This window comes from Seriola dumerili, unplaced genomic scaffold (genome assembly GCF_002260705.1).
Source record: "Seriola dumerili isolate Sdu_G_001 unplaced genomic scaffold, Sdu_1.0 BDQW01001246.1, whole genome shotgun sequence".
Taxonomy (NCBI): domain Eukaryota; kingdom Metazoa; phylum Chordata; class Actinopteri; order Carangiformes; family Carangidae; genus Seriola; species Seriola dumerili.
The window spans coordinates 479,797-504,455 of record NW_019175501.1 but is presented as its reverse complement, the minus strand read 5'-3'; the positions used below and the strand labels follow the sequence as shown (position 1 = coordinate 504,455).

Here is a 24,659-nt window from a genome sequence, read left to right as displayed (position 1 = left end):
GAGCGCCGCAGACCGAGTGGCCGCGCTCCTCCCGGCCCCCCGCCGCCCCCACCTCCACCCCTACCACCACCACCACCACCACCACCACCACCGCCGCTGCAGCGCCTCCCTGATGTGAAGAAGAAGAAACCTCCGCGGAAAGTCCAGACCCCCGCCACCATGTGACGATTCTGTCTCCTCAAGGGAATCACAGAGGGGTCAAGAGCCGAGAAGAGACGGTGTTGTGGGTGTATGACCCCCGCCCCCCCCTCCCCTCCCCCTCCTCCTCCTCAGAGTGAATCCAGGATGGGTCCTGTTTGGCTTCTTCTTCTGCTCCCCCCTCTCCTCAGAGCCCAGGTGACTCCAGACTTCACCTCAGGAGTCCTGGTGGAGGCAGACAACACCACTGACTCTTTAATCAACAGCACAGGAACTTCAGACACCTCCACCCTCCCCTCCACCTCTCTCACACCCCCACCGCCTTCTGGGTTTGCAGCCACACCTTCAGAAGCTCCCACAGAGCAGGAGGATGACTGGTCACCAGCCGAGACCTTCATGTACACCGGAGACCCTTCCACTCTGGAGGAGGCTCGCTGCTCACGGGCGTACAGCTCACCGGGGCAGACCGGGTCCCTGCCCCCCAGCTTCAACGCCCCCCTCCGTCCGGCTCTGGACGCACTTGCCAGCACTGCCAACTTCCTCAACATGATCTTCCAGGCCAGCGACCTGCGGGAGAGCACGGTGCAGGAGGACATGGAGTGGTACCACGCCCTGGTCCGTGCCCTCCTGGAGGCCAACATTCTCATCCAGCGGGCCCTGCTCACCTTCGACGCTGACCCCACCGCCTCAGTGCCACAGCTGGTGCTCCGCGCCACCCGCAACCCCGCGGCCAAGGTGCAGACCATCATCCTTCAGGACTTATCCAAGGCCTGGGAGAGCCTGCACCCGCCTGCCCCGGCCCCCGACGACAGCTGGTTCACAAGCTTTAAATTCCCAGAGTCCAACCAGCCGGTGGCAGCCCTGTCCAAGCGGGTGCTCCTCAATGACCTCAGCACCTTGGACACGCCCAAGTGGGGGCAGGGTGACAGTTACGTGACCAATCGCAGCGGGGTGCGCTGGGGCAGCGCCCCCTTTCTGGACTGTAAGGACGGACGCTTTGTGCCAGGATGGATCCTCACGCTGTCCACGTCTTTCTACGGCCTCAAGCCCGACCTGACACCTGAGTTCAGGTTAGGGCACACACACACACACACACACACACACACACACACACACACACACAAACGCTCACATACAGGATGAGCCATTACAAATACTTTAAGACACCGATACACAGACCGTTACAACAAAGACACAAACACAACCAAGCTGTCTCATGCTGATGATGTCACTTATTTTACACAGGTGTATTGTTGTAATTGGTGACTCCAAGATATGACCAATATCTGCACGTTATCAGTTATTGGCGCTGATCAATATCAACAAGCTCAACCAACAACATCGTCCACTGGCAGACTGGCTATCAGCCTGTGAGACATTTTCTTAAAGCTCCGACATGTTTACTATTTATTTTTAAATCTGGCTTGCATATTAATCGCCCCCCCTCCCCCCCCAACACACACTCTTTTATTTTAGAGCAATTGTTTAATCTTCTAGCAGATTTCAGCAAAACTGGAGCATTCAGTTTGGCTTTTTATTTTACGTGAATGTTTCCTGCCAGCTGGAAGGAGAACGCTGAAATTCTCCAAGAATGAAATAAAGCAGCTTCACTCGACTAAATATGCAGAGCAGTACGTTAGATAGAGGAGAGGACGAGCCCAGTGGCTCATCTCCATTTAGTCTCTGCTGTTCAAGTGTCAAGTCATGTGTAGAACGAGACATCACAGACGTGTAAACGATGACTTGTCTGGTAGACGTGTGCGAGGACCTGATCCATCACATGTTGAAGATGTTATTGTAGGTAGACAGACGCGGTTAATGAAACATCTCTGATCTGATCTTTGCTGATAAAACTTGGCTGAAAACTGGACTTGTGTCGTGATTCTAAACAGAGAACTTTTAAACTTAACAGAAATCTTTACATGGAAGAGTTTCAGGAAAATGTTACAAGAACATAAATGCATGAAACGCTGCAGGTGGTGCGCTGCTGTCTGGACCGACTGTCTGCTGTGAGCCGTTTCTGCAGCTCTGTTGTTTCTCAAACTCATCTTTAAATATATCAAAATAACTTCTTGTATTATTTTTCATTCAGCTCCTGAACTTATGGCAAGGTCTTTGACTATGACATCAGAGCTCACCTGTCCAGGTGTCTCTGTTTTTCAGGCTGCTGCTAACGGGATTTTCAGAATAAAATGAAGCCTGACATAAACAAACAAATCTGTTGGACCAGCTGTGCTTAATTTACTTTATAAACAACGTTCATGTCTTAATTATCCACATGCTGCAAGAACTCTGCTCTCGATCCACTCATTAAAATGGTGAGGGAGGCAATAAATAGTAAATATTTCTCCAGCTAATTTCAAAGGAGATCAATGTTTGGATTGATTACAGAACTTTCTTATTAGCTGAGCTCAGCTGTTACTTAGTTAAGTTCTTCTTTAACAAAGGACCTCGTGTCTTTATTTGCTTTAGGAGGAGTTTTTGTTTCACAATTTATCGAATACTTAACCACTGAATTTAAATCAATATCAGCTGATGCTCATTTTGTCCAGTGTCCAGTCAATTCTGTGACATTTGAGACTATACTATAAAACTAAACTATAAATACTGACCCTTTCAGATTCACCATCGCTCATCACCAGCTCCAGTATCCCCCATATCCCAATATTTCATTGATAACCAACATTTGGCAGGAAACACACAAATCTCACAGTCCTCCGACCTAAACAACCACATGGGTCGTTTCCTCAACCCTCTGATACGACCCATGGGAGTGTCTCCTGAAACACCTACCCTACCAGGCATCGGTTGTCATGGTTACCGTAATAAACACACCGAGCGGTGTACCCAACGTTGCCGTGGTTACTATAATAACGGTCATGGCTTGGTTAGGTTCAGGCATTAAAACTACTTGGTTAGGGGTTAGGAAAAGATCATGATTTGGGATAAAATAAGTACTTCCTCAATATCAGACGATCTTTGTTGTCATGGTTACAATAATAACAACGAATGGTCATGGCTAATAGGAAACGATATAAACCACTGGTTTCACATGGGAAGCGAACACTCATCTCCTGTGTCATATTCCCGTTTTTTGTTGACCCATCCATCCACCCCAACCTAAACTACGTCACTCCACTTTTCCCTTAGTTAAAATGGTATGAGCGTTTGAGATGGGTAAATATATTGGTCAGGACAATTCAGCAACACCTTCACATTGGGGCGTAGATTTGGATATGGACTGTCAATAAATAAAACCTTTTGTTTTCAAAGTACCTGAAAAGGATAAAGGCTTTGAAACGTACAGCAGCAGTATTTGTATTTCACCTGCCTCTCTAGTTCTGTGTTGGCCTCTGTGACCTTTCCTCCAGCACTCTGCAGAAACGTTTGATAAGCGTTCGGGATAAAAGGTGTTTTTGAATCAACAGACTTGGATAAAATCTGACATTTGCAAAAGGAATCCACTTAAAGGCCACACAGAGGAAATGTGGAGCTGCAGGAGAAAAACAGATTATTGTAATGAGTCTGATGATATTCTGAACCACTCTTGTTTGTTTACTCTGACACTCACCTGTCTCTTGTGTGTGTCTTTGTCTTTCTGCATCAGAGGTGTGATCCGTGTGGACGTCAACATTCAAGACATCGACTTAAACCAGTGTACAACAGGAGACAGCTGGTTTGCTGATACACATCAATGCAACCGCACCACCATGGAGGTAAACACAACGATACAAGGACCTGGTTCTTATGAGCTGAAACAGAGCAGAGAAATGTACTCTTATGTAGTTTTGAATTCTGTTCATTTAGCACCAAACTGCTCATTAACCAACCCTTTCTAACAAAAGTCACTAATGCCTGGTTTCCTACTTCTATCAAGGAGGTTATATTTCAGTTGTTGTTTGGTATTGTATTTAAAAATCTATTCATGGTTCAGTAAGCTGGCTAAAGAATAGATAATAGGGTAGCTTGACGGATCAATAGTTAGCTTAAAGTAAAACAGTTAACTGAAAATAAAGGATGAATTGTTTAGTAAGCTAGCTAAACAATAGGTAGGCTAAATGGTTAGCTAAAGTAACAGATCAATAGTTAGTTTAAAGTAACTATAAACAGTTAAAAAAGTTAGCTAAAAATACAGGATGAATTGATTAGTAAGCTAGCTAAACAATATGTAGGCTAAATGGTTAGCTATTAAATGGATCAATAGTTAGCTTAGAATAAATGATAAACAGTTGAAATAGTTAGCTAAAAATAAAGGATGAATTGTTTCGTAAGCTAGCTAAACAATAGGTAGGCTAAATGGTTAGCTTATAAACGGATCAACAGTTAGCTTAATGTGATGAATAGACAGTTAAAATAGATAAAAGTACTGGATAAACAGTGAAAAACCTAAACATTTTGATTAAATGATTGAGACAGTCGGATAAAAGTAAAGGATAAATGGGGAAATAGCTAACAATAAGGGATAAGTAGTAATTATAAATGGTTAATAGATAGCTAAAATTAATGGATAAGAAGAAGAATATGAACTGTTGAAAAAGTTTGCTAAAGCTAATACAGTGAAATAAGTAGTAGTGTCGGTGCAGGAGTACTTGAGCTCCTCTTGTGGTCTACCTGACAAAATGGTTGGGAACCACTGGTCTGAACTGAGACAGTTACATCACGCAAATACACTCTGTCTAAACTGTTTGCGACCTCTCAAAATGGTTTAAACCCTCTCTGTCTGTACTCATTACTCTCTTTTTGCCTTTTTATCCTTTCACCCATTCCCACTTCCACTGTTCTGTCTGCTCCCCCCCACCACCACCACCACCACCACCAGTCTTTATGTTTCAGTCTCCCTTTTCCCTGCCGGCCCGTCTGTCCAGACCCAATCCCCTACCTCTCATCTCAGCCGTCTATTTAAGGATGGCTGTGCTGGGTGGCGGGCTGCGGGATGATCTGATGGATTATGGTGATAATCCAGCCCGTTGACATACTTCCCCTTTATGCGCCGCACTCACAGAGGTCTGAAACACAAGAGAAGAATGGTCCCAAAAAATCCCCAAATCCACATGGCACCTTTTGTCCTGTCCTTCCTGTCCTACCTTGGCTTAGAGGATTCAAACCCTTTGGCTGAGAAGAGCATGTAGTGGGTCACCCACTTTCTTCTGTCCTGGCTCAAGTGTCCTGGTTGTGGTCTTCTACTCTCTCATTTTTTTTTAACATGTCTAGTCTCTTATTACCTTGTCATGTATCGTCCCATGTCATGTAGTCTTGCTTTGTCCATTCATACCGTATCACTTCCTGTTCTGTTCCGTCTTCTCTTATATCTCATCATCTCGTCTTGCCTCGCTTCATCTCATGGTTTGCCCTCCCCTGTCCTGCGTTGACTTGTCTTATTTGACTTTGTCCTGCCCTGTCATGTTTTCTCACCCATCTTGTCTTGTCATGTCCTTCCTTGCTTCCTCTTGTCTTGTCATTTCATCTTCAGTCATTTCCTGTAACCTATACGTCCTTCTTGTCTCATCATTTGTCTCCTCTCATTGCCTCATGTTGTCTCATTTTGTCATGTGTCATTTCCTCTTGCTGTGTCCTGTCTTGCAGTGCGCTGTCTTATGTCTCACCCTGCATTCATGTGGTGTTGGAAAATTAGAAAAATCAGTTTCCGACTGGTAAAATTCACGTAAAACTTTTGGACCAACAAGCCGGAAATTTGGCGAAACTTTTTGGTGCACAACTTGCCGAGTTGTTTACGTTTTATATGCAGAAACATGGCGGACAGAAGTAAATGTTTGGTTGATGGTGAGAAACTTGCTAACATTAAATTTGTAATATGGTATTTAGTTGTAACTGTTAGTTAGAAAAGTTATTTATTAGCATCAACCCTGTAAAACAATTCCTGGAAACGGCAACAAACGTGTTGTTTTAACGCTCTGATCAATGAAATACAGCACATCTTTGTAGCATCCATGTTGTTTCCACCCTCTGACTTAAAGCACATGGACAAACCGAAGTTGGAAGAACGACTTTCCAACTCGGGACCAATCCGAGGAGCATGTGAATGCAGCATTATTTTACACTCTTGTCGTTTTCTCTTCCTTCATTTTCTGTTTTAATTTCCTTTTTGTTTCTGTCTAGTCCAACACTTTCACACTTAGAGCTCCTGAATAGAAAAAAACAGCCTTACACTGGTCATTGTTGATCAACTTTCTGTAGTGCAGTGAGATCTGTTTTCAATGTTTCTGCATGGACATACTTTCCTTGCTCACCATGCACGAGTGGAAAATTACCTCAGGCAGGTAGAATATATTAATAAGGAGGAATTTCCAGTGTTAGACATGTCAACGATGAGCAGGAGCACCTTAACATGAAATCCTACAGCAGTTAATCAGATACACTTTGATCCTCAGTGAAATTTTTGGTTCAGGTGATCTGTAATAATACATTTGGTCTATTGGGGCTTAATTTCCTGAATGCACTGAATGCACTAAAGTGTGACGACCCGCGGGTTCAACTTAAACATGACGGATGAGTGAATCCACTGATTTACTACGACTGCTGAATTGAGATGCAACCGTGAAGAGAATTAAGTTGAGCGCTGCGTATAATCCATATCACATTAATGTTCAGCCTGTGCCATTAGGTCTTTGAGCATCTGATAAGGGGGTTGTGAATCTGTATATACGTCTGTGAGGCCAGCGGTGTGTGTGTGTGTGTGTGTGTGTGTGTGTGTACATGGGAACAGGATTTCTCTAGAAAAGGATAATGCTCTCAGTAGAGGCATTATGTATCCATTTAGCTTTTAACTTAGATTAACACACAGAGCATCCCTGTGTGTATGTGTGTGTGTGTGTGTGTGTGTGTGTGTGTGTGTGTGTGTGTGTATCTGTCTCTCTGTCCCGACTGACTAAAGTGAGGCTAGCATCAGCAGGAAATAGAGTGAGAGAGTAATGTGACCCCGTTTTTAACCTTTATTCATTCAGCTACAGTTAGCTTCACAGCAGCAGCAGAAATGTGACACAGCTTCTCGTCCTCACAGTTCAACATCATCTGAACCTGCGACACACTTACTGTTGCCCTTGGTGTTGGTTTGCTAACCTTGTTTGGTTTTAATCTATTCATTTTTTATGTTTCAGATTTTTTTTCTGTTCATTTAAATGCCATTTAATTTTATATGTTTATACACAGACGGATTATGAATCAATGGGCCCCTGGACATAGACATATAAAAGGCCCCCTCCCCTCCCACATAGGAGCAAGATTCATTTTATGTCCGTTTGTGATCGTGTTGCATCTCTTTTGTCCACAAACATTTCTTACTCTTTGTCATTTTGTGTTTCCCTGTAGTAGTTTTGTACGTCTTTGTAATAATGTTGTGTCTCTCTGGTGTTTTGCCTGTTTGAAACTGTTTTACGTTACGTTTTGCATCTCTTTGTAGTTGTCTGTTTGCTTTCCTCGTCTCTTTGCAGTCGTTTTGTGTCTCTGTGTAGCTGTTTTACGTTGCTTTGCTGTCTTTTTTTGTCTCTTCGTGGCCATTGTTTCTATTTGGAGTCGTTTTGTATCTCCCTCTTTCGCCTCTTTTTAGTTGTTTTGCATCTCTTTGTAATTCTTATGTTGCTTTGTTGCCGTTTTGTGTCTCTTTGTAGTTGTTTTGCATTTCTTTGTTGTTATTTTGTGTCTTTGCTGTTATTTTGTGAATCTTTGTAGTTGTTTTGTGAATTTTTGTAGTCATGTCCCGTGTCTTTGTAGTGTCTTTAAGATCATTTTGTGTCTCTTCGTATTTGTGTGTTTGACTTTCCAATAAATGTCACTATCAAACAGATTCAGGTCCAGGGACCGTGTGACCTCTTGTGCCTGGTAGGCCTGTTCAGTGATCCATCTATGTGTTTACACCCTGAGACCGTTGGATGCATGTTAATGTAAATACCACCATGTCTGTTCAATGTTAATGCGACATGTAAAACCTACTTAGTGCATGATATCCATTACTAATAATCCATGGGTTGATCAAATACTGTTACATCCTATGATCATGAGATGATACAGAAAAGTGAGAGCAACACTCTGAGGAATTAGAGTCATAAAATGCGATTAATGCAAAGATTCAACACAAAAGTATTAAAGGGTTGTGGCTCAGATGGCACAGCGGGTCCTCTGATAGTTGAGGTGGTTGGTAGTTTGATCCCCTCTCTTCCTGCCCACATGTCCTTTAGTAAAACATTGAACTCCTATACGTCAAGGATGAAAATTTAAGTTGTTGTGGGAAATTCTTCTTCCATATTAAATGAATAATATTATTTAAAGGCTTTGGATCATATTCATGTCACCTGTTTTAATTTTTTGCACCCTCAGCACTAACAAAGTCCATCTTTCCTGCCTTGCTCAGTGACAGCAGAGACAGTGGGAGATGTTAAATGGCCAGTGGTAGAAAGCCTTCACTGTAACTGGGCAGTTGTCAAGTGGGCATGTGTTTAACTGTGCGTAACAAAGCTTTCCTGAATGGGTTGACTGATGTTAACACTTTTCCAGTTTAGTTTGATTAGGATGTTTACCTGGGACACTGTTTCCATCACGAGGACTCAAACCTGAAGCTCTGCAAGAAGTAAAAGTAAAATTAAAGGGAGACAATGTAGGAAAAACAAGTAGATAAAAAAAAACATGAATTGTGGTATTTTTGTTATTCAAAGGAAAAAGAATAAAACCTTAAACACCCCACACAACAGAAAAAAAATAAAAAATTCTCATGTTTCTCTGCAGTGCATGCCAATTCCAGGCCGGGGCTTTCGACTGGGTCAGTACTGCTGCCGCTGTAAAGAGGGCTACTACAACCCTGATATAGCCCCTGAGGACGCAGGTAAGTGGATCACTAACCTCTGTCCACAACAGGTGAAATAACTTAAAGAGGCTCTCCTGAGGTTTCTGCTTCAACTATTGGGCTTCTTCAAAATCCTATACAACATACAAAGTCCATTTAAACAAAACAAAGACTCACAGAAATTAGATTTTCAAAGTTTTAATAGCTAATTGATGAAACTAGAGTCTTTTCTTCCATCAAGAGGTTAGTATCGTCTTATTTAAAATTCTGTTTATTCTTTACTAAATGCAGGATATGACATATGAGGTATGTTGTTTCCCTGTATTTGTTTCTTTTATGATGGAAATGTACAACTTGACCTAATGAGAATAAATGAACTCACCTTGTAGCTCAGATTTGCAGAAATGAAAGTGAAGCCAGGACAATACAGTTTTCAGTCCATCATTAACAGAATCTTTAGCCTCTTTTAGCCTATAGTTTTGGTTTTACAGACCATGCATTTACTATAAAGTTGAATCTTCCACAGAAAGCCATGTCCAGCTAAAATCTAAAGTAAACCCACTGTACTCCTGCTCAGCACAGCAGACAGACACAGTTAGCAACAACTAGCATTTAGCATCTGAGGAACCAGACCAAAACAGAGCTAAAAGGAGGAGGAGAAACACAACTCCAAATGAATGCTAATGTTGCTACATGACTGGATGTAAAAGTAGGTAAATGTTAGCTAACACACTAACTAACACATTAACTAACACTAGCTAACATACGTGGAAGAAGTGAAGAAGTTATCCCACAGTCTACAATGGACTTCACACGACAATATTCACAAACTTTTATGAAAAATGCTTTTGATTCTTTTGATCTGTCGACCCTTACGAACTAAAGGAATATAAATAATCAAGGAATAGATAGACAATTGGACCTCACAACTGCTTCAAAGGTAGGGAGTCGTCATTTTATCAGTCGTCCTTCACCATAGTTTATTACAGTACAACTGTTACCGTGGTCAAAATACATAAAACCGGGACTGTTCCTTACATAGATAAAACATCGGATATATTATTGATATATTGACCATTTTCATTTCATAAATCTGGTCACTGTAACCTAGAAGCTAATGATGTGGTGGCAATTGCATCATTTTACGTTTGCTTTGAAATTTGGCTCACTTTATAGCTAGTAGCAATTAAGCAATTTCTAGCTTTACCTTTAAAGAATGATTGATTAAAAGACTTGATAAACTAAGCAAACATGTGTCATGATATTTAGGGGAGGGTTGTAGGAGTCTTGGCTCATAAAAATTCAAAAATGCTCATTAACTGGAACTTTTAAAGACATAACTTTTACTCAGTTTTCTCCCAGTGTGAAATGTCCGGTTGTGCTGATCTACCTCGTCCTACCTGGCAGGTTGTCACATGTCAGAAGCTTACAGTAGGTTTGCTACCCTCCCAGTCACCAGTGCAGCAACAAGGACATGATCCCTCACTGGCTTCCCTCATGTGAACACTTGGGAATCAGATTCAAAGTTGTGAGCCTGAAATTAATTCCAGACTTCCTGTGATTGGAGAAAAAATCCTTTAGAGACATTACATGAAAACTCTCTTGATTCCAGAGTGAGCACTCGAGGTGTAAGTCACATGTATCTGAGGTCTTCACATGGGTCTGTGTAGACGTAGATGCATGTGTCTGTTTGTGATGCAGATGGCGGCCCCGTGAACGGGACTGAAGGTGGCGGTATGTGTTACCCGAACATGCCCATCTGTCTCCCGTGCTGGCCGGGCTGTAAGAGCTGTCAGGACGGCGCCCCCTGCTGGGTGCAGGAGGACTGGCTCCTCAGGGCCGCCGTTTTGGCCATCCAGGGGGTCTTCATGCTCCTCATCTTCGTCAGCATGCTGGCGGCCTACAGGCATCGTCGGAACCGGGTGAGTCACGCCTTTTGGCTCAGCGGGGCCACCGTATGGATGGAGTTTGAGCCATAATGATGCATTGTGTTAAAATGTAAAATTCTGCTGTTTCTTCAGCGAAAATGTCTCAAGTCTTATGAGTAATGTTTTTTATCAGTTGATCTTTGAATCTAAAACGTTTATATCAATCACAGATGGGACAAAAAGGGTAATTTGATATTGATTGTATCTTGCAATAATTTCTAGAAAGTCGAAACATGATGCTGGGGTTTTTCTTTTCATACTTTTCATACATGTGCACTGTAAATAAATTTAAGCTGATTCATCTTAAAAGCATAAATTCCTTTGCTGCCTGAAAAATATGAGTTAACTGAACTTATGTTTAATCAAAGTAGTTTTAACAAGCTTACGATATTAAGTTGAATCAACAACTGTTTAGTCTCGCTGACAAACACACTACAGATTCACATTTTCACAGTTCAAACACTCAGTTCTTCATATGACATGAAAAACTTTGCACCAGAGTCGGTACAGTCAACATGTGAGGCTGCTCCCAGTGACAGCGTTAAATTATAAATGTGCAGGACACAGGGACTGAATTAAACATCACGGTCTGCTTTGTTTTCATTGTCAGCGGTTCATTCATTCAACGCACTTATTTCGTTTAAGTCAAAGAGCTTAAGACAACACAACGGCTCATATTTATAAGTCGTCTGAAAGAAGTTTAAAAGTATCAAGGTGAAATAACTTGAATTTAAGGTTTATGGTAAATCGTGACTCTAAATTACCTGTAGGTGAACGTGGTGTCGCGCCTCTTGTCCTGTGTCAGCTGGGATTGGCTCCCATGAAAACCCTCAAATACAATGTCCCTGAGAGCTCGACGCACTGCGACCTCACATGCAAATACTGCAAATACACGAACACGCTGCAAATTCAGTTGTACAACTCAACAGAAGTGTTTCCAAGGGACACTAAAAAGTGAGGAACCTGCTGGGACGCACTTGTAATTCAAAGCTTTTAACGTCAGAAGTCACAGTTGGGCATTGTACAACAAAGTCCCAGGCAGGTCCGTCAGTATTTGGTGTCCCCTGGAAACATTTCCTTTGAGTTGTAGGACTGAATTTGCAGCGTGTTTGTGTCTCTGCATGTGTTTTCTTAAGCGTCGGTGCGTTGAGCTCTCAGGGCCACCGTAAGGGAAGGATGGATAAGGCCTTGAGTGGATACCTATTTAATTTAAACCCCAGTATCATGTCTTAGATTTTCAGAAAGAGAGATGAAACAACCCTCAGTGAGAAACTACATTAGAAACTGTCAGCCGGTTAATGTGAAATTACACTGGTATGGTCCTTTAACATCTCAACCAGCTCCACATCTTCTCTTATCTGTTGTTTTCTTCCTCCTCAGAGGATCCGGGCGTCCGGCCTCCTGCTGCTGGAGACGATCCTGTTCGGCTCTCTGCTCCTCTACTTCCCGGTGAGTGTGTGGCGGTGGCGGCAGCGGCGGCGGCTGACAGTGTGGCAGATTAGAGCTCTTTACAGATCACTGCGCAGCACAGAGCCACGGATTATATCATAATGGACGATTTGTGGAAGGGTGAATGGGGTGAGGGCGTGCGTGCGTGTGAGTGAGTGTGTGTGTGTGTGTGTGTGTGTGTGTGTGTATATAAGTGGAAATGGGGTGGGTGGGCCGTAGACAGTTTTCATAACGTCTCTGTGCTCCAGTGATTGATTATCAATCAATCTTTAGATTCATTTTACCAATTAAAGAGCCATTAACGCAAGTCAGCCGTGACTTTATATCCATCAGTGTGAAAGCATCAGTCGATGTGAGCTCGTTCCTGCTGACGCCGGGTGATTCTCTCACACACACACACACACACACACACACACACACACACACACACACACACACACACACACACACACACACACACACACACACACAGCACATAATTAATCAATGGTTTAGTTTAATGTGATGTGTGGACATGTTAATGGGCTCTGCTCCTCTTAACTGCTCGCTGGTGGCATAAGTTTCAACATATAAAAAAGATCCTGTTCAAGACGAATGTTTATATGTTTATATGTTTATTTATTTAGTGAGCGGTGGAAGAAGTAAAAGTAGTACTACTCTGTCTGGCATTTCAAATTTTATTCCAGTAAAAAGAATAAACTTTAAGTACCAAAAATAAGTGTTCATCATGTACTATCAGAATAGTATTATTTTACAATTATTGATAATTCATGTGTACATCAGTTTAGTGTTGCAGCTGGTAAATAGGGGGTTAATTTTAATTACTTTACGTACTGCTGAGTGGCTTAAATTTCAATATTCAAATCAAAATTTGTATCTAATAATAACACGTCATGATTCATTTGTTATTTGTTGATTATATTTTGTGTTATTAATGTGTTTTGATGGGCAGAGCAGTGATTCGGTTCATCTGCATTACAGAAAATAAGGACTTGTGTTTTTTTTCACATAAATATCAGTAAGTGAACAGACCAGACTGTAGATTTAAAGATAAAGCACGGATATAACGTTGGTGACAACACCACAGGATTTCTGACGGGGCCTGGATTTGATTTTCCCTCTCGCTGCCATGCTGGCAGGTACAGGAGACAATCCACATTCATTTGCCTGAATTAGGATTTTTTTGGGATTACGATTAGGAAAGTTCATCTGAGGTGGGATGACTGTGATAGGCTGAGACACCTGTCACTCAAGCAAAAGTGGGGATGCGCTTCTCTAATCTGTGGTTATCGGCCCTGATGCTGATTTTATCGGTTTGATATCAGACGTGATCGATCCACATTAAAAACCATCTGTTTGTCTGTGTCGTCCACAGCCAGTTTACAGACCCTCAGAGTGACTTTCAGCTCATCGTTTATCTGCCCAGACGTGCTTCAAAAACTTCCTGTTCAGCAGCTAACGACAGAGACACAGTCAGAGAGCCGCCGGTGAAATACAGTGGAGCATTTAGCAGCTGAAGAGCCAGATATTTCCCTCAGGAGCTGGAGGAGACCAAACACAGAGCTAAAAGAAAGAGAGGGAACACTGGACTTACATTTGTCAGAAAGACACAAACACTACTTTAATTTAATGCTAATGTTGCTCTGTAACTGATGGATTCATAAATACGCAACAGTTTATTGACTTAAAGTGTGAAAAATAAGAATTAGAACATATATATATATAGGATAGAAATTCAAACGTAATGATTATAAACAAATTTAAAAATGTTAAATGTATACTTATCACAATTATAAACAGATTAAACAATAAAATCAAGTCTTTATTTTGAAGTGGTGACGTTGTGAGATAAAGGTAAACACAGCAGGTATTTCAGGTAGATTCAAACAGTGTTGTGAAACAGCTTTTAAATCCAAAGGTGAACGGCAGCCCACTTACCTGACTGTAGATCCAAAAGCCAAAGCCCCAGATGAAAGGTCAGAGGTCACTCTCTCATCTCCGTTTGATCTACAAACAGTCGCCTGCTGCACGGCTGGTTGTTTGGTGTGAACATGGAGGAAGGTCACATAGTGTTAAAAAGCCTGATTGTCTCTTTATCGATACAGTTACATTGATTTCATTGATTGAAAATAATTAAAGAGAGAAAAGAAGAAACACGTTCAGGCAAAGAGCTCGTTACAGTAAAGAAAAGGACGTTTTCCCATGAGCCTCTAGTAATTGACCCGATCAGTAGCTCGTACTCAGATCACAGTACGTGTCTCTAAACGTCTCTGAGAACGAAGTTAAATAACATTTTGGCGCTGCGACAGTGACCCAAAAAGTTTAGAATTAAAGTAAATTAGATAGAATTAAATGGAAAATTAAATAGAATTAGTGAACGTCGTCTCGTTTTACTGCCAGTTAAAAATCAGAAGAGATGAAAATCAGATGAATATAAATCGTCTCCCTGCGGAAGCTTTTTCCTCTAATGTGTAAAATATTGGCAGTTCAACGGGGAGGATTAACAGACATTGAACTGAAAAACAGATTCTAAAAATCCATTATTTTGGCAGCAAGTGCGACAATTCAAATCACTCTTCTTCTGTGGTGTCCTGATTTCGGAGTCTGCTGCTGTTTCCCTGCAGAGCTGATGAATATAATGAGTAGGATCTAAGAGTAAGAGTAGATGAGCCTCAGACCCAGTTTTTGATTTTATTTTTTTCACTTTTTGTGCGAGAAAATTGTGTGAAACAAAACATTATTCACAGCAGAGGATTTAAAACTTTAGAGGAACTTTAAAGTGTTGTGGTGTGTGTGAAGAGACTCGACACAAAAACTTAACAGATAATTAAACCCATCAATGCTGCAGATTCTGTGTGTTAAAGGAAGAATTAAATAAACATCTGTAAGAGTAAATTAAAAATTAAAAACACATAGAAACTTCAAAACTTGCTTTTATGCGAAAAGTAGAATCACCTCCTCGTGGTTGTATCCCTCCGCCACTCAGACTAGTTCCAGGTCACATCCCAGTTTAATATATAAAGTATGAAACATTTGTGTGAAACTTTGTCCTGATTTCTGCGTGAAGTCTTGAGTGATGGCTAAAAAGTGTTTTCTGAGGTCACCATGACCTTTGAACTTTGACCTTTAGCCGCTAAAGTCTAATCAGTTCGTCCTTTAGTCCAAGTGAATGTTTGCGTCAAATTTGAAGAAGTTCCTTGAAGGAGATATCGTGTCCACGAGAAAGAGACGGACGGACGGACGTAGAGAAGGACGACTTGAGAACAATCATAATAATCATAATAATACACACCAGGCATGTGACTTTCCACACGTTACCGATGCGTTTTGACCCTCCTCGCTCCCCGTAGCTTTAGATCAAGCAGTCAGATTACTTCCTCCTATAACTCCCATCTGCCTCTTCAGCTGATTAAACCCGCCCTCCTCTGGATGTTGGCTGCACATTGTCTCTGATTCTATACCAGCTCGCTCTGAGTGGTTTATCCGTCATGAGTGGTTTGAACACAATGATGTAAATTTGCGTTCACATTTTAGGGCTTTAGCTGATGCTCTTACCCAGAGGGACTGACACTGACTGTCGCAGCGGAATGAGCTTTAATTCCTGGATTACAGTCATCCACTCGACTGTTACACACTGAGCAGAGGCGAAGGTACAACCTGTTGTTGAGTGTGACCGGCTCAAAGCATTAACTATGTCAAAAACCTGAGAGCGCATCGAGCTCAGACGTCCTGCTTTATCTATACAGCTTTGTTTCCCTTACAGAAGGTTTTGAGGTCATTGAACTCATCACATGAGCGGATAGTGTTGCACCTGAGGAGCCACTTCACCTGTCTGCAGCACGTCTTTGTTTTTACTCAAGCGCGACAAAATGTATTTTAATGAATGTGCCATCAAATGGAAATAATCTGCATGTGTGACATTTTTATTTTTATTTATTTTACTTGTTTATTTATTTTCTTGGCTTTAAACAAGGTGTGGATTCACAGCGTTAGTCTCGTTAACACTGATGAGACGTGTAATTAAGTGTCTGTTGGTAAAATTAGTGATAATAGCAGCTGTAGTATTTTAGTGGTAGTAAAAAGTAAGTAGTAATAGTAGTTATACCAGCTGTTGCAGTAGTAGTAGCTAGTAGTACTAGTAATAGTAGCAGCGGTAGTAGCACTGCTAGTAACAGTTAGTGGGAGCAGGAGTATTAATTAGGAATGCAAGTAATGATTATTTTCACTATTGATTAATTGATTATTGATCATTTGTTTGTCAGAAAATCAAAGAAAATCAGGTCAAAAGCTTAAAATGTTTATTTATTCAATTTATTTCAATTTAAAACAAAACAAACAGTAAATTCTCCCTGTTGAGAAGCTGAAACTGGAGAATGTAATTTTTACTTGAAAACGATCAATTGATTTTCATAATGATTGACTTTTTTCGTTCATGTAGAAATAGCAGTAGTAACAGTTTCACTACAATCGGTAGAAACAGTACTTGTAATGAAACAGCATTAGTAGTATAAGTGCAGTAGTTAGTATACTAGTAGTTCTAGTGATAACACCAGTAACTGCAGCTGAGGTTGTGGTGGTAGTTTTACTATAAGAAGTATTTATGAAGATAATATGAGCAGTAATAGTACAAGCAGAAGCAGTAGTTGTGGTTTCAGCAGTAATAGTACGTGTACACAGCTATAGATGTACTACTATAGCTGTTTCTGGCACTTGAACAGCAATATCATAGTAGTACACACAGTAATGGCAGTACTTGTGAGCAGTAGTAGTGGTAGAAGAGGCGCAGTATTAGTGATAGTACTTACACCAACACAAACTGACGTCCAACACTGTGTGAGTGAGTGTCTCTCTCTCTCTCTCTCTCTCTCTCCTGCAGGTGTTCATCATGTACTTCAAGCCGAGCACCTTCAGGTGTATCCTGCTGCGCTGGGTCCGGATGCTCGGCTTCTCCATCGTCTACGGCACCGTCACTCTGAAAATGTACAGGTAGGTTCACACGTCACCCTGTCTTTCATTTCACAGGAGAATAAGTCGACGGACATCGAGTTGATCAGAAACTTGAATAAAGGTTTTTATTCAAACAAATCAATCAATAAATCTTTATTTGTACGACACTTTTCTACAGGTTAGAGCAATGCATTTTTACAGATGACTGAGACGCTGATGAGACAGTTCAAACAATGCACAAGAAATAAAACGATGTTAAATATAATGATAAAACCAATAAATTAGATTTAAAAAATAAACAAATAAATTAAAAAAATTGATAAAATAGATTTAAGAAATTAATAAAATAAATAAATGATGGAATGAAAATAAATAATCGCTATAAAACAAAATCTAATCAAAAACCAAATGAATTTCAACTGTAAAGAAACATTTTGTGGCTGAAACAAACAGCTGATTGAAGTTTCCAAAATCAACTAAACTGCTTGTTTTTGATTCAGTAATAAATGTAGAATTAAATTTACACATTTCCGACCAAGTCACAACACAAACTGAATAAATTATAAACTGACTGAACTAATTCACGGCCTCTTTTAGAAGTCTACATTCCTCGACAGTTTCCCTCCAACACTGACTCTCACCTGTGCGCAGGGTGCTGAAGGTGTTCCTCTCTCGCACGGCCCAGAGAGTGCCCTACATGTCCAGCCTGCACTTGCTGAGGATTCTGGGAGTGATGCTGATGACGGTCAGCTGGTTCCTGTGCGCGTGGACGGTGGGCGTCCTCCAGAACCGCGACAGGAACATCCCCGTGTTCGTCACCACCACCACGTCTGACGGACAGGGCTTCAACCTGTGCTACCTGGACCGCTGGGACTACATGATGGCCGTGGGTGAGTGGAGGCGGAGAAACGGCGTGTGATGACGGAGGCTTTTCATTTTCAATTTTATAATTCAAATGTTTTATTTATGGCAGTTTTTGCTGCGTTAATTGAAACTAAAACTTGAACTGAACTTTTAAATCCTCTGAGGTCTTCAAGATGTTTCTGTTAATATCTTTGTGAATTTGTAGACTGTCCAATCTCCGGTTCATATTATTGCAAGATCATATGTCATGTTATGTTATGTTATGTTATGTTACGCAAGTACCTTTTAAAAATGGAGAAATTACCTTTAAAACTCAGAGGGTTAAAGCTCTAAATATAAAGTACAGTAGGTGTGGCATATTGTTTCCTCTTAAACCTCAGTGTTATTCAGAAGTAAAAACACAAATCAACTTATATTCGACTCTACTTTTAACTGACTAGTTTCAGGTCACATCCCTGTTTGTCCAGAGTCAGAGAAAATATGAACCATCTGTGTGAAATCTTGAGTGTCGCCGTCCTGGAGGAATAAAAAGTCTGACGAGGCAGGTTGTAAACAAGCCGACAGTTCAGTCTGATTATCTTAATACTTCAAGGTAAAATCAAAAATGAGCATACCTGAGATGTCAGTAATAATCCCTCAGTACACAGGACAACTGTGTACACGACTACAGTGAGTATGGAAGGTCAAAGTTGAACCGAGAAACAAGAAATATTAATATATAATATATAATATAGTAAATTCCTTACTGATATCAGATTAAACCCAGACTGTCTTTTACACAGTTTATACATTATTTAGCATTTAAACAGTGTTATATTAATAAAAACAAAGTGAAAACATCCCATCGTTCCCTCTGTCCTCACCTTCCTCTGCCACAGCTGAGCTCCTGTTCCTGTGCTGGGGCAGCTCCCTGTGGACCGCCGTCAGGCCCGTCCCCTCGGCCTTCCACGAACCTCGCTACATGGGCATCGCCATCCACAACGAGCTGCTCCTCTCCTCCATGTTCCACCTGTTCCGGTAAACGGCGAGCACAACCGGCGTGTCTGAAGCTGTAAGAGTGCAGGACAAGCTAACGCCTTTGTGTTCTCTGTCCCCGTCAGGTTCACCTTTCCCTCTCTGCATCCTGATTGGATGTTGCTGCTCTCCTTCACGCACACCCACGTCACCATCACGGTGACGCTCGCCCTGCTCTTCATCCCCAAGGTACTCGGCATCTTAGTTAAATCAACTGTGTGTTACTTTAAGAAGTCAAAGCAGAAAAAAGGTTGTCAAATAAGTATTGATGAGTAAATCTCAATCTCTTAATGGGACATTCTTACTTATACAGATATAGATATATACTTACCTCAATGCAAGTTTATTTAAATGACATTAATGTGCAAGTAAACTCAGTAGAAGTGATATATTTGCACCTTGTAAACACTGCGTTGATGTTTGTAGACGGGAATATACTGTATATGTGATATGTAATTTCTACATTTTTGGAGACCACGAACATCTCAAGGTTTCATGAAAATTCATCCATTAATTCTGGAGGAATTTCATGGACTCGAATGTTGGACCAACAGTTTAGCAGATCAAAGGACCCAACACACATCTAAGATTGTGTTTACATGGACATGAGTATCCCAGTTATGAGGTTTATCCAGGTTTTAAAATCTAGTATTTACAGCAATCTCAACACTGCATGCACTTTTTGACGGCGCTTGTGATGTTCACAAACACAAACCGGCAATTTTGAAATGGTTAATCTGACATCCCTACAACCATTAACTCACTAAATAAAGATGGACGTAGCCTCCGTGATGTCACCCACAGGTTTCTGAAGAGCGGTTTTGAAGCTCAGAGTGAGCTGTTCCACTGCCACCATCTTGGCAGTGTATGACTCCGCCCCCTTAACTCCCGGCTAATCCAAAAATGGGCAAAGAGAAGGAGCGTGTTTCTGCTGTAAATTTGAACAAAGCAGCCAGTAGAGGACGTTCAGTTTTTGGTACTTCTGTGTTGGATTCATTTGTCAGCCTCGGATGTTGCCGCTAGATTGGAAAACTGTAACCTGTCTACTACAGACTTGAGTAAATTTCTCCCATCTGAACTACCAGGTATTTTTTGAACGCTTTTTACCAATGCATAAAATTTTATCTCTTAAATGATCCACAAGTGAGACGCTGTCTTTGCCGCCATTGTTTGTCTTCCTGTCAATCACTTGGCCGAAGGTAATCGATAGCGTTCAGAGAATTGATTACTCCAGCTAGCAAATCCAGGTTTTTTCCAGACACAAAAACGTGATGCTTCAAAGACTAACTTAATCCATACACGCACAATCGACGTTGTTTCCCAATGCGAAGTGTTTACGTGTGAATTGTATGCTTGTGTGTGTGTTGCACAGTTTCTCCATGTGTCTAAGCCTGGGAGGGAGGAGATTGCGGCAGAGGTGTACGAAGACGAAGTGGACTTGCGGCGCTCGGGCTCGTACCTCAACAGCAGTTTTCACTCAGCTTGGAGTGAGCACAGTGTGGACCCGGATGACTTTCGGGTAAACTCTCTTGTCCCCTCAGAACGATGTAATCACTTTGCATTGGGACATAATTTACAAAAGGTGGAAGAAATTCCAAACGTCACATTTAAATAAGAAAAATAAATGTCCCTTAATTTCAGTTATGACCACAAGTAGACTCACTTAAACAAATCTTAAATGTATTATAATTAAATCATAAATTAACATGAAATACTCTGGCCCATAGAAAAGAGATATGTTGTATGACCTCTCTCCAACCCTTATCCTTTTCTTATCCTCAACTGTCTTCTACCTTTCCTCTGACTTGTTACTGTCGTTGTCTTTTCCTCTCATCAACCATTTCAACCACCTCCTGAATCCCGTCATCAATTTCCCCCCCTTCTTCACATGCACCAGGATGAACTGAAGAAGTTATATACCCAGTTAGAAGTCCACAAGACGAAGAAGATGACCGCAAACAACCCTCATCTGTCAAAGAAGCGAAGTTCTCGCTGTACACTGGGGAGGTCTATTATCAGACGCATTGCTGAGATCCCAGAAACCATGAGCCGTCAGTGCAGCCGTGAAGAGAAAGACGGATCCTTCCGCAGTAGAAGTGTGAATATGTCCGACTCTTTCAGGCGGACGCCAGATACCATCAGTATCAGTTACAAGAGTTCAATGAAATCCCGAACACCATCACCAAGCATGCGCAAGTCCCAGAGTGATCATCACTATGTCAGGGAAAGAGACTCTTCGTTGCGTGACTCCATGTTGAAGGCAAACGCTGTGAAGAGATCCTCTCAGCGGTCGGAGACGGACTCCTTGGATATTCCACCGGGGGTCTGTAAGTCAGCCAGTGCCCAGAATCTGACAATTGATACCAATCTCCTGCATCCTGATCACACCAGGCTTCATAAGTCCTGGAGTCTCACCTCCACGACCACCCACTCTATGGAAAACATACCTAAAGTTAACAGAGCCAGCACAGTGCTGACGAGGTCCAGGCAGAGCATTTCCATCAGCGACCAGACCAGGAGCGCTCTCCAGTCAGAGTCATTCGACAAGGCCGAGGTCTGTCCTTGGGAGGTGGAGCAGGAACCATCAGGCGACAAGAACCAGAAGCATGTCACCTACGCAAACTCTGAGGATGGTGAGGAAAAAAGGCCGCCATCTCCACAGGCGCTTATCTGTCCCTGGGACCATTTACCACCCGTAGAAAGGACTCCTTCTGAGGACAAAGGACTACAAGGTGAAACCGAGTCGCCCAAACCGCAAGCTCCCGTGTCTGCGAGCGCACCGGGCTCTCCGAGACCGAAGATCACAAAGGATCAACGTGTCTTCTCCTTCCGCACCACCAGCAGCAAGTGGCTCTCGGTGAAATCAATCATGGGATCCATGGATGCAGGAAGCAGATCCAGTAAGGAGGGGAATTTAAACAGAGAGGATTCTGTCTCACAAAAAAGTCAGGAAAGTGCTTCCACAACACCAAGATCAGGGAGATCTAGTAGACGTCCAAGCGTGGAGAAGAGGTCGCTGCAGAAAAGAAGTATGACGACAATAGACGGAAAACCATGCCTTGTGAAGCAGAACGCAATCAGACTGTCCTCTACGGATTCCTCGGACAGAAGCCCAAGAAGGCTTGTGATCGTAAAATCTGCCGTCTACCCATGGGACGTGGACGATGTGCAAAAAGATGGCACCTATGAAAACGTGTTTTTATCAAGGCAGAACAGCAAACGTAGCAGTATAAGTTCGTGGGAAACTGCTAGCAGTTCGAGAACACCTTCAACCCACAGGAGAGGAAGTAATCGAATTACACCGGTCCGTAACGTTTCTCACGCAGATGTGTGTCCATGGGAAGGAGCTGGTACTATGCAGCAAGGGGAGGGACCAAAGAAGCAGCAGAGCATTAAAGCAGATGTTTGCCCTTGGGAATCCCAGGCATCGGTGTCTAATGTATGTCCATGGGAATCTCAAGAGCAAGGGAATGTGAAAAGACAAGGAAGTGGTCGTGGTGACGTGTGTCCTTGGGATTCGCAAGATATTCCCGTTATTTCTCGTACGACTTTGTCCAGAGATTCACAGAAACAAAAGTCTTTGAAACGTGCAGCAGACGTATGTCCCTGGGAGACGGCAGAGACTCCCCAACCCAACCTAAGGCAAGATAGTGAATACGTGAACGTGTGTCCTTGGGATGTTCAGGACAAGGCTGAAGTTGTATATGAAAACCTTAATCCTACAGAGACCAAGGGAGCGCTGGGGGTGCCACTTCGACAGGAGGTCATGAAACCTGCCATCTATCCTGGTGCATCAAAAGAAATGCCAAGTAGTGAGCAACAATATGCAAAATCACCTGCCCTTAACTGGGGTAAACAAGTGAACAGGACAGTAGAAAGTTGTCCATGGGAGTTCCCTGATCCTCCAAAAATCACGGAAAACATTTGTCCATGGGAAGAGGGAAGCAAAGAGCCAACAAATACAGACCCAACTTCACAAATGACCATCAAGGTAGATGTTTGTCCCTGGGAAACTGGAAATCAAGACAAACCCGAAGACTCACAAGGAGGTGTCTCGCCTTTGAAAGCTGTGTCGGTACAGTCTGAAGGGAAGGACAACACAAGAGTAAACGTATGCCCCTGGGAAACTGAAGCTACCAAGACGGTGTCAGCAGATGTTTGTCCGTGGGAAACCGGGGAACCAGAAACAGGAAAGCCGGAGACCCCGAAAATATCTGACAGTCATATGAGGCAAGACACAGCTCGGGAAAATGTTTGTCCATGGGAGTCGGATGAAGCAGGGGCAGTCAAATCTGAAATCTCAAAATCAGAGGAACTGCAAAGACAGGGGAATTCCCGCGAAAGTGTCTGTCCATGGGAAACAGACGCTCCGAAAGTTCTTCAAAAACAAGACAGCGCTCGGGCAGATGTTTGTCCGTGGGAGACTGAAGAACCAAAAGTTCTGAAGAAGCAAGACGGTAGTTGGGCAGATGTTTGTCCATGGGAAACAGAGGAACCAAAAGTTCTCCAGAAGCAAGATAGCGCTCGGGCAGACGTTTGTCCGTGGGAGACCGAAGAACCAGGAGTCCAAGACAGTACGGGAACAGATGTTTATTTGACAGATCCACAAACGTCAAGCGAAGGCAGACTCGAAATTCCCAACAGTGAGCAAGAACTCGTCGCAGAAAACCAGGACCCGCGAAGTGTAGAAGAGTTTCCGGCTGACATCAGCACAGAGGACATAGATGAGACTAAAGCGAACTTAGCCCTGGGCCGGCGTGACGCTATGTGTCCCTGGGAGATGGTGAGGAGCAGATCGGGTTCCTTCACAGACAATGCCTCGGACGTTTTTACATGGGAGCCTGAGAATATTCCAGAGGAGGATGAAGAGGACGATGCAGAATGTGCCGCTGAGGCTCTTGTATTCCCACCCGACTTGTGACCTGAATCTAACCAATCGTTTATTTGACCCACCCCCCTGCTGAATCAAGGGGAATGAGAACTCTATTGAACCATTTTGGCAGTACCCTGGGCTCAGGGAGGTCAGAGTGCAGGGGCAGCTCCAGGAACAGCTCCCTTTGCAGCTGAAAGCCCCTTTCTGATGGACAAGTACTGGAGTTAATGAAACATAAAACACAGGGTTGTTTTATTTTAGGTTGGACCACGACACAGTCCAACTAAAACACCTGTAGTAGAGACTTGATGAGCTGGACACTTTGAGTTGTGCAACCCTGACTGAAAAGCACATGTTGCAGACTCTTTACGTCCGTCGTTGATCCAGCTGTGACCTACGAACAGACGTTTTTCTGAACGACAGAAGGGCATCTAAGGCAATTAGATGAAGTCCCTTTTCTTCCTGCTTCTACCCCCCATTATAAAGTAAAATGTCTTGGTTTTTTTTGTGTCTTTGTATGTTTTTTGGTGACAATTAACATATTTGCCATGTACATGCAATATGTTGGACACATGGCCCGGGGCGACTGTATCACGAAATCTGAACTCAACAAGTCAACAGTGCTCGCAAACAAATATTTCACAGGACCTGT

At 42.5% G+C, this 24,659-nt stretch overlaps 1 protein-coding gene across 1 annotated transcript; it reads left to right on the top strand.

Annotated features, from left to right (window-relative positions):
• Nucleotides 1–285: 285 nt before the first annotated feature.
• LOC111238265 (probable G-protein coupled receptor 158) lies at nt 286–24,403 on the top strand. The gene is made up of 12 exons (XM_022767697.1): nt 286–1,208; nt 3,746–3,854; nt 8,875–8,971; nt 10,634–10,854; nt 12,241–12,309; nt 17,186–17,295; nt 17,908–18,146; nt 18,999–19,137; nt 19,221–19,323; nt 20,507–20,653; nt 21,032–22,300; nt 22,820–24,403. The coding sequence occupies exons 1-12, from the start codon at nt 286–288 to the stop codon at nt 24,053–24,055; spliced, it is 4,662 nt and encodes a 1,553-aa protein (XP_022623418.1). The 3' UTR covers nt 24,056–24,403.
• The last annotated feature ends 256 nt before the right edge of the window (nt 24,404–24,659 follow it).

Excerpts from the sequence above, each read along its gene's own strand:
- LOC111238265 (XM_022767697.1), top strand. The coding sequence starts at position 286 with ATGGGTCCTGTTTGGCTTCTTCTTCTGCTCCCCCCTCTCCTCAGAGCC. Across the intron at positions 10,855-12,240 it reads ACAGGCATCGTCGGAACCGG|AGGATCCGGGCGTCCGGCCT; the intron begins GTGAGTCACGCC and ends CTTCCTCCTCAG. Across the intron at positions 20,654-21,031 it reads TGGACCCGGATGACTTTCGG|GATGAACTGAAGAAGTTATA; the intron begins GTAAACTCTCTT and ends CACATGCACCAG.